General features: G+C 43.7%; 1 protein-coding gene across 1 annotated transcript; it reads right to left on the minus strand.

The window, feature by feature from the left end:
* Positions 1-897: 897 nt before the first annotated feature.
* Positions 898-6,565, minus strand: LOC310775532 (C1q-related factor-like; the record flags this gene model as incomplete). Its single annotated transcript, XM_083635698.1, has 2 exons — positions 5,825-6,565; positions 898-1,077 (listed from the first exon to the last, which is right to left on the minus strand). The coding sequence occupies exons 1-2, from the start codon at positions 6,464-6,466 to the stop codon at positions 898-900; spliced, it is 822 nt and encodes a 273-aa protein (XP_083491824.1). The 5' UTR covers positions 6,467-6,565.
* Between the last annotated feature and the right edge of the window lie 10,194 nt (positions 6,566-16,759).

Here is a 16,759-nt window from a genome sequence, read left to right on the forward strand (position 1 = left end):
CAGGTGAAATAGCTTAGGGCGGCGCTGGCAATTACATGGTGTGGTCTTGTGTTCCTGAACTTCAGTTACCACACTAACTCCATAAGATCAGTTCTAATGATATAATCGCGCAACAATCTACTAACAGCTATGATGTTTAATACACACACAAAGATGCATGTGCAGTACAGATACTGCTTTGACTGTGGTTGCACATCAAAATTCAATGTCAAATTTACAGTTTAAAGTTCATAGACTAACAATATGCCAAATATAATGACCTGATTTTCAAATCATCACACTGAGACACCAGACATGTGACACTGCCTGCCATCCAAAATCATAATCTCAATGGGGCCAAAATTGGACAAAATTCTGTGTTTCTTGCAGCAAAATAATCCCACCCCCCCCCGGTCATTGAAACACAACATCTTACCACACAAACACCATGAGAAACCACAATCTTACTGTAAATGCAAATGCAGCACGTTAACAACCGTGCAAAGCAGTCGCGTGAGTGTTTGCGTGTGATTTCCAGACTTGAATTTGAGATGACGGCGCCAAAGTGACGATGAAGCGTCTGCTGCACTGTCAGGATTATTGCTGCACCTCAGCATTGAAAACATCGCAGTGACTGTCACTTTGACGTCGTTTGCGTCTGGCCCGATAGAGGCAACAGGACCCAGGTATCACAATGGAAGCATGGATGAGGAGGTAAACAGTAGCCAATAACCACAGATCCATGGCCTTAATCATCACACCACCTCCAACCATAAACAATATGTATGTAAAAAAAAAAAAAAAAAAAAGATCTGACTGTGGATCAGCGGCTACGGGCAACATCAACCTTACTGCCAGAGCAGAGTGAAAGACAGGAAGTGAACCACTGCGCCCCCCTGTCCCATTCTGTTTCTGTCCTCAGTCGGCGTACAGGATGAACCCTGAGAAGGTGCTGTATTTGTTACTGTTGCCCCCGTGAGCTTTGCCCCCGTCCAGTTTGATGAAAACTTCATCGCCCGCGTCCAAATGAAGGATGACACTGTTGCTGGCGTAGTCATAACTCTGGTCCTGGTCTTGGGCAATGGCACTGGCCCTGACCTGTACAGTAATAAGACACATGCACGCACACACACACACACACACACACACACACACACACACACACACACACACACACGCACACACGCACACGCACAGAAAGAGAGATGCAGAGAGGAAGAGAAGTGAAGAAGAGGAAGTGAAGAAACTGAGATGTTGGGACACAGAGGAAGAGACTGTCTGCATCACTATTGAATGAACATCAGCAGGTGTTTAGTCATTTTAGCACCGACATTATGGAAACAAACGCCTCACCCTATCTATGAGATCTGTGGCATCAATTCCACACTTAATAACAAAAATGATACTTTATATTCTGATGTTGTTCTTTTTTTAATTTAATTCCTGTTTGTTTTTTTGCTATCAGGTGCTTCCACTAAATGTAACAATAAAATGACAAATGATATTTGCAATCTGGCACAAAAGTTAATATCAACAGATGCCATTATTAAAATAGATGCAGTGAAACAAATGTAAATGATGCAGATAAACTTTAAATGAGCAGTTTCATTGACACATCCCCTTGGCTAAGATCGGTGACCAATGCTTGCCTGCAAAAAGAAGGTACTTGCAAGAAGGGTGGACTCATTAAGAGTTTGAGATACCACAGTGTTTCTCTTCTTCGGGCTGGGTCTTGGCAAGGACCTCACGATACGATACCCATCACGATACATGGGATATGATACGATTATCACAATACATTGCGAGATTGCGACATACAGTATTACAATCCTCTACATAATTCTACATAATTTAGTGAAGATTTTAAAATAGTGGTTGCTGTGTGCCACCCAGGTGTGCATTATTATGTCGGCTACATCACATGATATTGACTACTCAGTGGACAAATTGAGTCAAAACTATTTCATTCAAAATTGTCATTCCAATTTATTAGAACGGCATTTGCAAATTTGCACAGTTGCACACTGTTACTGTATGTCTGTGCAACAAAATTGATATCAGTGATAACGCTATATCACAATATTTTTCTTAAATACAGTGTTGCGGGGAAAAATATTGCATTGCCGTATCGAGTTGATGATTGCACAGCCCTAGTTTGAGTGTGCCCCCTGTGGCCAAAATCCAGTTTTTCTCTGCGGTGAATAAAGCCCATGACTCAACAGCAAGGAGCAGCTTGACTCAATCTGCCTTTGAGGAGGGATGGCGGTGCTGGTGCATACACATATAAGCCCATACAGACATCCAGAACCAAATTCCTAGCCAGAATTTCTTCTTTCATTGACAAGAGCGCCATTGAAACCTTGGCAAATGCTCTGATTCAATGTCACTTTGACTATGCTTGCTCCTCCTGGTTCACGGGAATCACCATCAAACTCAAAAACAGGCTTCAGACCTCCCAGAATAAATTAATACGGGTTATTCTGAAACTTCATCCCAGAGTCCATCTCCTCCCCTCTCACTTCCATAGCCTTAGGTGGCTCAGAGTGGAGGAGAGGGTTTCCCAAATCAAATTGTGCATGGTATTTAGGATCTTTAAACGGGAGGCTCCTCGCTACCTCTCTGACTATTTTTGTAAAGTCAGTGAGGTACATGGCTACTCCACAAGAGGAAGCACCTCCAACATTGTTCCCCCTAAATTTAAAACTCTAAAGGGTAAATGCACATTTTCTTACTGAGCAGCTATTTTATGGAACAAACTCCCTGAGAGTATTAAGACCCTTAACTCCAGGTTCTCTTTTAAGCTTGCCGTGAAAAAATGGCTGGTTGGCTCCCAAATGTGATCCTAACCTTTTATTTTCCTTTTCTTATGTCCCCTGAATAGTTGCGGGTTTTAAACCCTAGGTAGGTTCCTGTTTTAGTTTATGAGCTGGTCTCTATCTTATTATTTATTGAATGATGCATTCTTGCTAGGTATCTAAATAACCATTCACTTAAGGTTTAAGAATGTTTGGTTTGAGTGTAAAATGTTATCTGTTTGTGTTGTCTTTGCCCGCGCACACACGCGCTCATTCCTGCATACAGATTCACTCCTCTTGTCCCACACACAAGGACCACAATGGAAACAAGCCCTCGGGCTTTATTGTGTTTTATTCCTTTTGAGCAATATGGTTATGCTGTGTTGTCTTGTACGATCCTGCTATTATTGTTTCAATAAAGTTATCAATCAATCAATCAATCCAATCAACTCCTGGAGATATCCAGACATCACTCGGGTGGGGTATATTAATATATGAACACAATTGTCTGTTGTGAGCACACGGATCTTAACCACCCGAGCCCTCAGTACAATGTCCGTGTCGCTCTCAGAGCAGTGCATTTGAAAACTATACCGTCTAATGTCCAGAGCGAGCAAGTGGGCGTGTTGATGATGTTGGGATCACTTCTGTTATTTGTCAAAGGCACTTTTACAAAACATTAATGTATGAAAGGATAACTCCAGGGAATGTCCGGACCTGACTCAACGGACATAGTCCAGAGTTCATCTCTGAAAGTGTCTTTATTGGTTTACTCCTCCCTAGGGCCTACATGTGGAGGGCTGAGAACTCCATGTGTCCCCAGTATAAGAGTGTAATAAATAAATAAATAAATAAACAAACAAACAAACAAACAAACAAACAAATAAACAAATAAATACAAATGCTATATTAAATCTCTTTAGATTGTAAGGGAGTGAAAGTGGGGCTGGGGGAGGTGACCTTGCTCAGACAGTTAGCCACTGAAGGACATATTATAAGCTTCAGCTAATATCTAAGGGCCTGAAAATTGCCAGGGCGGCTGTTACGCTGTAACCTCACAAGACAAACTATAAGAGTGTAATCCCCCCCCCCCCCCCCCCCCCTTCCCCATTCAACCAGATTGTGGTGGCAGGTTCCAAACAAAGTGAGGGCCAAAATGGTGGCACAGAGTTGTAATTAGTGCCAGCGGAGTACGGTAGTGCCTGGCATGGGGCCGTAGGGTCTGAGAGGAGAGGAGAGGGTACCAGTCATGGATGACAGCCATGATGATGGATGTCAGAGAGATGAGGGCAATGCAGCCTAACCCCCTCCTTACCTCCCACCTCAGTGGCCAGTAACCTTGACGATTCCCTCTGCTCTAACAATGTCCGGTATTGTGATGCAGGTGGCCAGAGGTATTGTTTACAACGGAATGTGAACCGTTCATAGCGGTTCATAATTTGATTAACACCAATCGGGTGTCCCCCTTCATGTCGGAGGGGGGGAAAAATGTCTGAGTAACTTTGCACTGCTAATCCATGTTTGTGAAAATAAGCCATCAAGAATATTGCCCATGAATATGGGGAATATCATGACTTGATATTAAAAGGCTTAGGTCTGACAGGTAGCCTGATAATGCTTACCAGCATAATGAAATATAGAAGTGCAGCCGGAGAGCGCAGACCTCCAAGTCCCACAACCCCCCAGCCCAGTGGTTTTCAACTAGGGTCGCCTGAAATTTCTTTTCTTTTTCTTTTTCTTTTTTACACCACACCCAATTTAATACTACCGAAGATGATTAGGGTCCCTTGTGATTTTTTTGTTTTGTTCTGAGTTTAAAGTGATCATCTCTAAGATTTAAGTTTTGTTCTCTTCGGTGACACCTATGGCGATGAGTGGTAATTGCAGGTGAGATTCAAACAGTGTTGCATTATGTGACATTGCTAAATGCTAATGTCACATAATGTCACAATATACTGCAAAGGCTTCCATCAAAGGACCATAGCCTCAATCAACATTGTGAGTGACTTTTTTTAGATTAAAATCTTTGAGATTATAACTTTAAATGAGGATTCTGAGAATAAAGTCAGAATTCAGAGATTACAGTCAGAATTCCGAGTTATTGTCAGAATTTTGAGAAAAAAGTCAGGATGTTGCGGGGGAAAAGAAGCATTCTATGCAACATCATTGACGATGTCACTGATGATATTATTGATGGTGTACCGGAATTTGAATGTCTCGGGTCCCTAGATTTTTGTGACATCAAAGTAGGCTCACAAGCCAAAAAAGGTTGGGAACCCCTGCTCTATAGCCACTCCCCCTACCCACCCCTCCCTGGACTCCCGACTCTCTACGACCTTCTTATCTCTAGCTACGGCCACCCCCCTCCTATTGACCCAACCCGGATCGAATCTGCTCCAAAATGTAATGGGTTCTTCCTTGGCCCATGCTACACCCTTCCACCAAGTTTCATGAAAATCGGCCCAGTAGCTTGGAGGGATGGATGGATAAACGGCACCAAAACATATCCTCCTTGGCGGAGGTCTACACAGTACCACAGGCAGTGTTTTGATGTGTGTGGGAGGTGAGATAGTGCTGCACTTTTTGCATTCACTTAATAGTGTACATCATTGGATATGTCATTATACAGGACTATGACACCACACCTAAGATCATGATACACCTGAATGCATGATGACTCAGTTTAGACTGCCAGCACACTGGTTGCATTCTTCCCTGAGCATTGCGAGGTTGGTTCATCCCAGTGCATGATTCAAGGCGTGACAGTTTCATAACTAACTACCATAAAATCACCAATTTTCAAATATTTGTATTGCAAATAACTGACTGATTGTTTGCACCTGAATAAACTGCTGAATTTGACCGTGTGCTCCAGATCTAATCTTTCATCTATTATCACTTATTATTAGTCCCTGGTCTGACAGGCAGCAGTTTGCAAGGCTCATCAGCTGAAACGCGTACTTCCCCCCTCTGTGTGCTTTTGCAATCTCTTTAAATGTACTGTTAAATCATCAAACCAGTGTCCAACTATAGTGAAAGGTTTCACCCACCAGGCCATTCTTGATCAGGTCAGCCCACATGCTGGTGCCATCTCCTCCCCTCATCAGCACGTTGTAGATGAAGAAGTAGGTGCCCGGGATCTTGCAGGTGAACTTGCCTGTGGCACCTTCGTAGTTATCACCAATATTCGTCACCACGTCATCAAACCTCAGAATATCGTAGCCCTCTTGAGGGTTTCGCAGTCCCGCATAAAATGCCACCCGGGGCGTAGTGTTGTAGACGGTTGTACTGACCGTCCCTTTATCCCCTACACCTAGTATCCCTGTCCGTACTATGTCCACGCCATCCCCAGGTGGCCCCTTGGGTCCCGGCGGGCCCGGCTCTCCAGGTGGTCCCGGGGGCCCAGGCTTTCCTGGACGTCCCGGTTTGCCCTGTGGCCCGTGGGCGCTGTAGGTGGGCAGCGGCGGGCCGATGCTGTGGTCGTTCAGGCCGCCCGGCTCGTTGTCCAGCTGGAGGCCCATGGTGGCCGTCTCTGTGCCCACCTGTGCCCCTGAGCCCGCGGTGCCCGTACTGGGGAAGGGGTCGCACACCATGCGGCAGGTACCCAGCATCTCGTAGTGGCCGGCGCTGTCATCTGTGCCGACGGAGCTGACCAGCACAGGTATGAGAACCACCAGGACCACGACCAGCATGACCCCCACAGCGGCCGCCACCAGGGTCTTCCGCCCGATGCTCACCCGGGGAAGGGGCTGCGCTGCCAGCGTGGAACTCTCCGGGGTGGAAATGGTGACTGCGGGGAGTGAGGCACCACGTCCACCTGGCGAAACGCAGACGCAGCGAGGGTCTCTGAAGACGGTGCGCGCGGGGAGAGAGCCTGTGACAGAGCCGCGTTGGCGTCAGGAAGAGGGAGTGAAGGAAGGGACGAAAGTGATCAAAAGGGGGAGAGATAGAGAGAGTGAGGAGAGAGAGGAAGAAGAGGAGGAGGAGGAGGGAGAGAGTAAAGAGTGAAAAAAAGGAAAGAAGAGAGGAGAGGAGAGGAGAGCGTGAGCAACACACTCACACACTAACCATGTGAGTCAGGGCTGGGGGGGGGGGGGGCACTTTCCTCCTGGCAGCTGTGAAAAGTGAGGGAAGATAGAGAAAAATGAGAGTGATAGAGAGAGAGAAAGCAGGCAAGAAGATAACCAAGGGAATCCTCTTTATGTTCAAAGATGTTTGTTTGGGAGCTGATTGCTCATCCCTAAAGACAAAGATGGGGAGGGGCGACTTGAGGGAAGTTGATCTTGTTTTATCAAAAGCTTTGACAAATACATGTACAAATACAAATACTTGTACCACTAAAACTGATGTACTGCATTCTAGTGGCCATATTGTTTGTGTGCACTTAGGAAGATGCGTTATTTTGTCATGGAATACCAGGAGACCTAATAGAAGATATCTAACAGCAGCAAAAATAGATAGAAGAGAAAATCAATGATTTTTTTTTCCGTAGTTTGAACTGCTACTGGCTTCACTGAGTTTGATCAAGGTCAAAATGTGTAGACTTTCCCTTATCTGCCTCTGTGTGTGTGTGTGTGTGTGTGTGTGTGTGTGTGTGTGTGTGTGTGTGTGTGTGTGTGTGTGTGTGTGTGTGTGTGTGTGTGTGTGTGTGTGTGTGTGTGTCTCTCCGCACATGTGCGTGCATGTGTGTGTGCGTGTGTGTGTGTGTGATGTGGGTGTGTGTGTGTGTGTGTGTGTGTGTGTGTGTGTGTCTCTGCGCACGTTCGTGTGTGCGTGTGTGTGTGTGTGTGTGTGTGTGTGTGTGTGTGTGTGTGTGTGTGTGCATGAATGAGGACAGGCATGTGTATGTGTGTGTCTGTGTGTGTGTGTGTGTGTGTGTGTGTGTGTGTGTGTGTGTGTGTGTGTGTGTGTGTGTGTGCGTGCGTGCGTGCGTGCGTGCGTGCGTGCGTGCGTGCGTGCGTGCGTGCGTGCGTGCGTACGTGCGTGCGTACGTGCGTGTGTGTGTGTGTGTGTAGTGGGTACTTTTGTACACTGGAACGATTCCAGGCATCTGTGGTCAGTCAAGCTGTGACCTTCAAACATCGCCAAACTTTAAAGGGGCAGTTCAGAATTTTAATCATGAAGTAGAAGCATTTTCTGTTTCTCCAAAATGCTGACCAGCTATGTATTTACGCCACATGGAGCAGAACTAGTATTGGTAACAAACAACCTGTCTCTAGTGGTTGGACAGATTTAACCAATTTGATTCTATCGGCTATTTGACTATTAAGCCCTTTTCCCACATGCGTACCGGAAAATTACCTGTAAGTCAATATCGGACATTTACCTGAATTTCCCTTCACACCTCAGCGTTCGCATGTGGGAATCTAGTCGTCAAATAGCCGGTATGTTGGGGGGTGGGGTGGGGCGGGGGGCGGGGGGGGGGGGCCTGGGGTCTGTGCTGCAGGCCACTGAGGCCAGTCAGAAAAAACAACAAACAAACATGGAGCCGGTGTCCACTCTTTTGATAATATTGCTGACGCGCTTTTTCCTCAAACGTAGACAGCGACGCAGACAAATTAAGGCGAAAATGGAAAGGGATATACGTGCGAACAGAAACAGATTCATGTTCGCAGTCTTCTCCGCTCAACATCGTGCAGAATATGAAGATAGACTAAACCGGGGACAGATCATGACAGTGTTATGTACCTCTGCGCTGCTGCGTGAGACTAGAGCCGTCTGGAAGCGAGAGAGACCAGGAGGGAATTTATTTTGGGAAGATGCTCTGAACAATTTTGACGACGTGGAATGGAAGCGTCATTTTCGCATGTCCCGGTGTACGTTCGACTACGTGCTGAGTCTGGTCTGACCCGCACTAACACGCAAGATCACCCGGTGGCGAAAACCACTGGAAGCGCGTTTGCGACTGGCAATAGTCCTTTGGTGGTACGCAACACCAGGGGAATATCGAACAATCAGCTGTGTATTTGGTGTTGGACTGTCTACCCACTGATAGCGGAAAATGACTGGACCCCTTTCTCACCTGTCTGCCTATCGCGGCATACCGCTCTTCTGACTGGCTCAAAACTGGTGAAATGGCCGCGACGACGGGGTCGCGCTTATACCGGCACGGCGCCTTTCCCACATGCAGGCATTAGACCACGTTCCGGTCATTTTGCGGTACAAAGCGCATGTGGGAAAAGGGCTTTATTGGACTGGTTCATGTGATTCACTTTTGTAACTATAACCAACAGCACTGGTGAACATGATGATGAAACACAAGCTAAATAGCTAATAGTCTAAATATAAGAGATTATACCATGGTCTGGGTGAATACTCGATTCTGATTGGCTGCAAGGTGTCCATTAAAAAGTGATAATGTACAGTTGGTAAAGTCGTTCAGCCAAATGGTCTGTTCACCATTCATATCAATGCGCCATAGTTTCAACAGTGGTATCAAGAGAGCTGTTTGAGCTCTATACCCCCGTTAAGGGTTAATATGACAATTTTGGAAGTTGAGAAAAAAATTGAGTCGGTCAAAGTTACTATTTAAATCACCCCTGCAGTGCTCAGTTTATCAAAAATAACTCTTATTTACAATTTTGATTTTCGTTTCGGAGATTTCTAACCTAGAGAGAGAGAGAGAGAGAGAGAGAGAGAGAGAGAGAGACAACCTCTCTGCATTTCACTTGAATCCATTCCCAACACAACACCTCCGCTGCTCTTTGTCACTTCCTGAAACTCTTCGCTCTTAAATGTTAATATACTTGGCCAATACGTATCTATCATACAAAATAAAGCAAGCGGCCAAACGGTAATGTCTTCATTTAATGTAGAACGCAAAACATCGTTAAACCCGCATTCCTGTGATAAAGTTAGCATTTGAGTCGGCTTTAAAACGGAGGGTGGTGGAGGTGGGAGGGACTATTTTATTTCGTGGAAGACTGATTTACAGTATGAATAACAGACATTTAGCCATTTAGATTGCTTTATTTATTACACATGGAAATATAAATGGCTGGTCTTATTGTTTTGTTGGCAAGTGACCATGGTATAAGCAGGTTAATGCCCTTCGAGGTGTCCATTATCACTTTTTAAGGGACTTCGCGGCTCGGCTGCGCCTCGGACCGGTTCATGCCTCTGCGTCGTCCCTTAAAAAGTGATAATGGACACCTCATCGGGCATTAACCCTTACTTAACTCAACCTAGGCTAACTTATGTTTCTTTGTTGTTCCAATAGGCTTGGTCAAGTCCAGTCTCAAATAATTATACATTTGGTAAGCTATGTCTACTGTCATGGATTTGGACTAATTTACTACTGTATATACCAAGAAGAATCTGATGAAGGTCGTTGGACCGAAACGTTATTCTTTTAGTTAATAAACCTCTATTTTGCAAGTGGAGACAGAGTGCGGGAGTTCGCTTTTCTTTGACCACCATTGGCAGCTTGCTATCCTGTCCGTCTAATTGTCTTGTGTAAAAAGTTTAAAACTAAGACCCAAACAGGCCAAGCACCCCGGCGGCTGTAGCTCAGGAGGTAGAGCGGGTCGTCACTAATCACTTTGGATGAAAGAGGTCAGTGGTTCGATTCCCGGCTCCTCCAGTCTGCATATTGAAGTGTCCTTGGACAAGATACTGAACCCCAAATTTCTCCTGATGGTGTGCCAGCACCCTGTGTGTGAATGGGTGAATGTACCTACTGATTGTAAAGCGCTCAGTGGCGCCAGAACGAGTTTGCAATTAGGGGGACAAATTTTTTTATTTTTTTTATTATTATTTTTTTTATTTTTTTATCTTTTCTTGCCGGCAAGAAAAATTTATGTTTTTTTTTACGTTTGGATGATTTTTAGCTATATTTAGAGGAATATCTAATTTTAAATTAACATTAGGATTATACTGTAGTGATGTCATTATTCAGTATTTTCTCCTTTTCTCAATCACTTGGTGACCTGCTCTCCCTTTAGGTCATTTTACAATTACACTACAACAGACAGCAACACAGGCAGAAACACTGAACTTATTATTATTATTATTATTATTATCACTTCGAAACACAGTGCAAAACTTGTCATTTCAACACAAAAATAAAATAACAAGTATACGATTATAGCAGCAGCCAATGACAACACATTCAAGCCATCCTAAAGTGCGTTAGTGAGTGCAGTACAGAGTCCGGGTCTGTCTGTCTCTCAGGTGTAGTAATCCCACAACGATCACGGCCTTAACAAGTGTCACAGGCTGTGTAAACAGTGTAAAGTGGGCTCTCTGTAACTTGATCCCTGGGTCTGTCTGTCTCAGGTGTAATAATCCCACAACGATCACGGCTTTAACAAGCATCACAGGCTGTGTAAACAGTGTAAAGTGGGCTCTAAGCGTCAGGGGCAGTTGCCCCCTCAGATTTTGAAAAAATAAAAAATAAAAATAGGGGGACAAAATTTTAAGGGGGACAAAATGTCCCCATGTCCCCCTGCTTCCGGCACCCCTGAAAGCGCTTTGGCTAAAAGGAGCTAGATAAATGCAGACCATTTACCATTTACCATTTACCCCAGATTGTGTTATTATTAGTCTTATTCAACCATGACCAAGCATAACCACCAATCATGACCGTACCCTAACTTTAACAACAACAAAAAAGTACTTGCCTAAAATGAACCATTAGCTAACATTTCCATCTGACAAACAATTTCCCCCCAATTTGTGTAGTATTATCACATAATGATTTGTGGCAGAGGAATGTAATGTTCACAGAATTTGTGTCCGCAACACATAATCTGCATTTCAGTCTTGGTACATTCTATGCTGTCTTTTGACCAAAAGGTGGCATAGCTACACAAGTTTGTACAGTTCGACCAAGATGCCCGAGATGTTAATAACCCATGTACGTAAGCAACTGAACTGCTGAACAAATTGTACATGATCATACTTGCTCCATGAAGTAGTGCGCTGTTTGTGTGTCATGTAATGACGAAAATGAATGAATGAACAAGGAAGTCTGACAATTCGTGAGTGAGTTGCCACTGCGGTTGATAGCCCATTTTCTGGAGGGAAGCCAGTCAGCGTTGTACTCATTGCCAAGGCAAGCGGATAACAAAGTGTCTTTGTCCTGAACAAGCTCATTTTGTGTTTGACAAGTACAATGCATAATAATTATGTGTAAATCATACAGTATGTTGTGGTGTTACACCTGTTCAGGTTTGTCTAAGTATTCTTAAGGTGATAAATGCTAACTGTCAATTATTAAGAGGCACTCCCACAAGAGATGTATTGTCCTACACCTGTGAACACAGGGGTGGAGGGGGTGGGAAGGGTGGAGCATTGTCTATTTAAGATCACTGTGGCAGAAATGCTGTCAAACACACTTGACGAAGGTCCAGGTGGACCAAAACGTTGTGTGATGATCAATAAATGATGGTGATGCTGAGCAAGAGCAGTGTGCGGGATCATCTTCAAGACACAAGTACAAGTGAGCCAATGCACCTTCATGCATTGCTTCTTCAATATGAGCGCCTCTGTGAACCTGTATACTGTGTATATCCATATCTTTAGATAGAGCTAGATGTTATCTATCACTCTGCCATCCGTTTCACTACAAATGCCCCTTTCAGAACTCACCACCGTTCTTAATGACTTACTTGGTTAAATAAAGGTTAAATAAAAAATATAAATAAAAACTACGTTGCTCCAACAAAACTCAAGCAAACCAAAGTCGCAATGGAGTCAACGACACGCACACATCTGGCTACAGTATGGAATAATGCATGCACTGCACAATGTCATGTTTTTATGAGAGTAATGAGACTAGAGTAGTTTTGATGACACACGTGTCCTAATTGTCACATGAGTCAGACACCTCCAGCAGCGCTCTCTCTCGCCGAGTCTCTCCAGCTGATGACACATTACACTTCAACCTTTCAAGATGCTTGTGCATTAAATATGATGAGACAAGTATTTTCCAGAAAGACCTTACCAACAAAGCTTTCTAACCGGAGAGAAATTCAATTGTTCGTCTAGGTAACGAAACACGGAATTAGTTCCTTCCAGGACAAAGTTTAAATACTGTTACAGTCCTGCTGCAAGTATGTTGTACGTAGAAAAAACATGTAGGCCTAATAATATTAGTAATAATAGGCAAGTATAGATAAGTAACTTCATAGCTAGGAATTCACATTTCAGTACACAAATTACAGGGTAACCTACTCACCGTCTAATAACAGATAAATCACCAGAAAGGAAAGTAAGTGGTCATTTCTGCTAATAACAAGTAAATATGTTGCACTTACAATGTGTAGTTTCTAAGTGAAATGCCAGTCATTTCTGCTGATAACGAGCAATTGTATGATGAACATGTAATACTTGTAGCGGGTAGCAAGTTCTTTTGACCTCTGGCTTCATCAATAATGTGCTGTACTAGTAGAGTAACATTAGCTACGTGATGAAGCTGCCAAGTAGTGTTGATGATTGCAGTTGTTAACAGCGTCCCAGGCGGGAATCAAACCATCAACCTTCTTGTGGTAAGGCGACAGCGCTACCACTGCGCCACCGTGCCCCCCGTAGCCTAGCTTACTGACCATTATCATATTCACAACTCTGTGTAGAGTGTCACATCACACAGCCTGGAGGCCATTATGTCAATGTAAATAAAATGTTTATTGACCTTATTATGTTCTGAAGTTTTGGCAGAATTCGAGGCAGCCTGCTTATTTCTTGTGATGGGATGGCTTAAAGGACATACATGCTGAATATTCCTTGCAGGAGGACCCTGAGCATGAAGCTGGTCAACCAAAGTGATTCTGTGGACAAACATTAATGCTATATATTCTTCAAGTCATTCCAAGGTGGAATGAAGTCAAGTCTTCATTCCAACCAAACAGATTCAGAGGCTGGTTTCACTAGTTATTTGCTCTCTGATTGAAGGTGCAGATGACTGAAATCAGTTGGTGCAAAGACATCTCTTCAGCCCTGACTCTAAATCTATCTGATTCAATAAAGGTGTCATGAGAGTGTGGATCTGCTTGTGCAGAGAATACCGTTTTGCTGAAAGTGTCTCCATCCTTCCATTCAAAGTGTGACTGGGCTTGAGCTGAATGCTTAGGAGCTCTACAGCAGAGGTTCTCAAATGTTTTTCAGCCAAGGACCCCTCACAGGATAGAAAATATACCGGGGACCCCCTCATTCTGATTTGTGATTTTGGGCTCAGCTTAATTGTTTCCACGGTAACGTGCTTGACTTTTAAATTGATAGGTTTGTTAGATTAGAATGTAATCCATGAACCATTTTAGATTTAAAGCATACAATATTTTTGTTGAACTATGAAGTTTTTGCAAAAAAAAAGTTTTTATTTTTATTTCCCTGAAAACTTTTCGCAGACCCCCTGGCAAAGTGCCACAGACCCCTGGGGGTCCCCAGACCCCCATTTGAGAACCACTGCCCTACAGTATACTGAAAGCTAGTGTGCCCCCAACTGCTCTCAGTCTTGTAACATGCCTTAATGCCTTGGCTTACATGGAGTTTGATGAAGCTTTACTAAAATGCCATTTCTTTTACATTCTAGTGTACAAATACTGCATGCTTAAGTGATGTGTTTTCAAGTGCTAACATTGATCTTTTTCATGTTTGAGCTCCCTCAACTCGGGACATTAACATAGAGTAGGACTGAAATGTCGGATTCTCAACAAAGTGGCGTGAGTTATACTGCAATAATTTTATTTTATTTAACTTTTATTTAACCAGATAAAAGCTTGAGATCAAATAACTCTTTTTCGAGCAGCACCTGGCCAAAAATGGCAGCATAAAAACAAGAAACTAAACAAAAAACAGACCAATAAAAAAAGGTTGGATTAGCAATTACACACTCCCAAGTCAGCTGTTAAAAAGTCTGTGAGTTGTGCTTTAAAAACGTGCACTGTTACAAGCGACTAGCTTCAGAGTTTTTGGAAGTCCATTCCAGGAAGAGGGAGCAGAAAATGTGAAGGCCCTCTTCCCAAACTCAGTGCGAGTTCTGGGGACCGTGGCGGTTAGATAGTCCTGAGAACGCAGGCTATAAGATACATTCGATGTGGGGGTCAGATGTGAACAGAGATATAAGGGTAACAGACCAATGACCAATGCCTATACAGTACACTCTAGGGACAGTATACTCACTGCAAAGTACAGAGACATGTTAGAGATGTGTCTGTGGCTGTGGGAGCAGCACTGCATGTGTCCTCTTCTGGGGGGACTTTGAGACACAGCGAGACAGAAGAGCCAGTGGGTGGTTGACTCAATGCCACTGTCATGGCCTGACAGATGACTATAAGAGTGGGCAGGAGGGTTCCACTTTGCTGTCGGCATAGAACATGACTGTCCTGTGGCTTTGGACAAACGAACCTCTTGAAGTCTTATAAAGACAACCTCTGAATGAACCCATTGCACATTCAGCGTAGCTTGAAGTGGACATTTTAATTCGATGTTTTGTTCGCAGCACGGTGGCTCAGCGGTTGACACTGTCAGCTCACAGCAAGAACATCCCGATTTTGAGTCCCGGTCTTTCCTGTGAGCCGTTTGCATGTTTCTGCCACCTTTCGTCCCACCACAGTCCAAAGACATGTAGGTCAGGTGGATTGGAGACTCCAAATTGTCTGTAAGTGTGAATAGGAGTGTGACTGTGATTGTCTGTGTGTCTGTATTCAGTGTGTGATGGACCTATGACCTATCCAGACACCAGGGTGTATCTCTGCCTTCCGCCCAATGCAGGCCGGGATACGATCATTGTGCTGCAACCCCCATGATCCAAAATTAAATTTTAATGATTAAAATTAACTTAATTATTCGAATTAACTTCATTATTAGAATTAAGGCCTGTGCTGATTTGTCAGCTTTAATTATGAGAAAGTAGTGCAGTTCCTGTTCACCCTGCTGCTGCACAGAACGCTGTTCGATTGTTTATTCAAAGTTTACGCATGTCCAAATCGCATCAAATCTGACACTGCAGAATCGGATGGGTTCTGGAGATATGAAAAGGACACACAGACACAGACACAGACACAGACACAGACACAGACACAGACACAGACACAGACACAGACACAGACACAGACACAGACACAGACACACAGAGAGTCTTTGCTTTATAGTATGGTGTAATTATATAGAACGTTGCAAACGTAGCAAAGTACAATATCTCAATACCTGTGGCACTGTTTAGAAATGACAGTTAAACTCAGCAAACCCACATGCACTCTTGAGACCAGAATGACCAGACTGACTGTAGGTGCCATAGAAAATAAATTGAATGCATAATATTGTGAGACACACACACGCACACACGCACACACACACACACACGCACGCACACACACACACACACACATGCACACACACACACACACACACACACACACACACACACACAATTGTCGCATTGTGTTCAGGTCCATGAGGTTTGAGTTATTGTATGCACAAACTGAGTCATCACCAGACGTATTCAATGCCTAGTGTAAGGGTGTGACGGCTTACAGTAACAAATCTATACTGACTTTCAGGTTTGTTTGTTTTTTACCTGGCAACAAGAAGCTGCTGTACCTATGCCTATGCAAAGAGTGCTGTTATCATTCATTATGGAGATAGTCTGGCAAGCAAGACTAATCATTCATTAACATACAGTAGTGTGCCTTGGTGATCATTGAATTATCACGTTTTTATAACACAATAATAATAATAATAATAATAATACATAAGTTTTATATAGCGCTTTTCTGGGGAACTCAAAGACGCTTTACAATAGAAACAATACATAAAAACAGTAAATAAACTAAATAACAAGAACAAATACAGATACAAAACAAATACAAATGAAAAGATTGCAGAGATGGAATGGTGGTTAGAGGTAGGAGTCAGATATTGTAGGCTGTTTTGAAGAGGTGGGATTTGAGTTGGTCAACATTGGTCCAACCACCCTTGTGTCTCTCTAAATTATCCAATTTGACAGTGCTTTAGCAAGACAGGAAATGTACTTTGCTATAGCAACA

This window comes from Poromitra crassiceps (assembly GCF_964638095.1).
Source record: "Poromitra crassiceps genome assembly, chromosome: 4".
NCBI classification, from domain to species: domain Eukaryota; kingdom Metazoa; phylum Chordata; class Actinopteri; order Beryciformes; family Melamphaidae; genus Poromitra; species Poromitra crassiceps.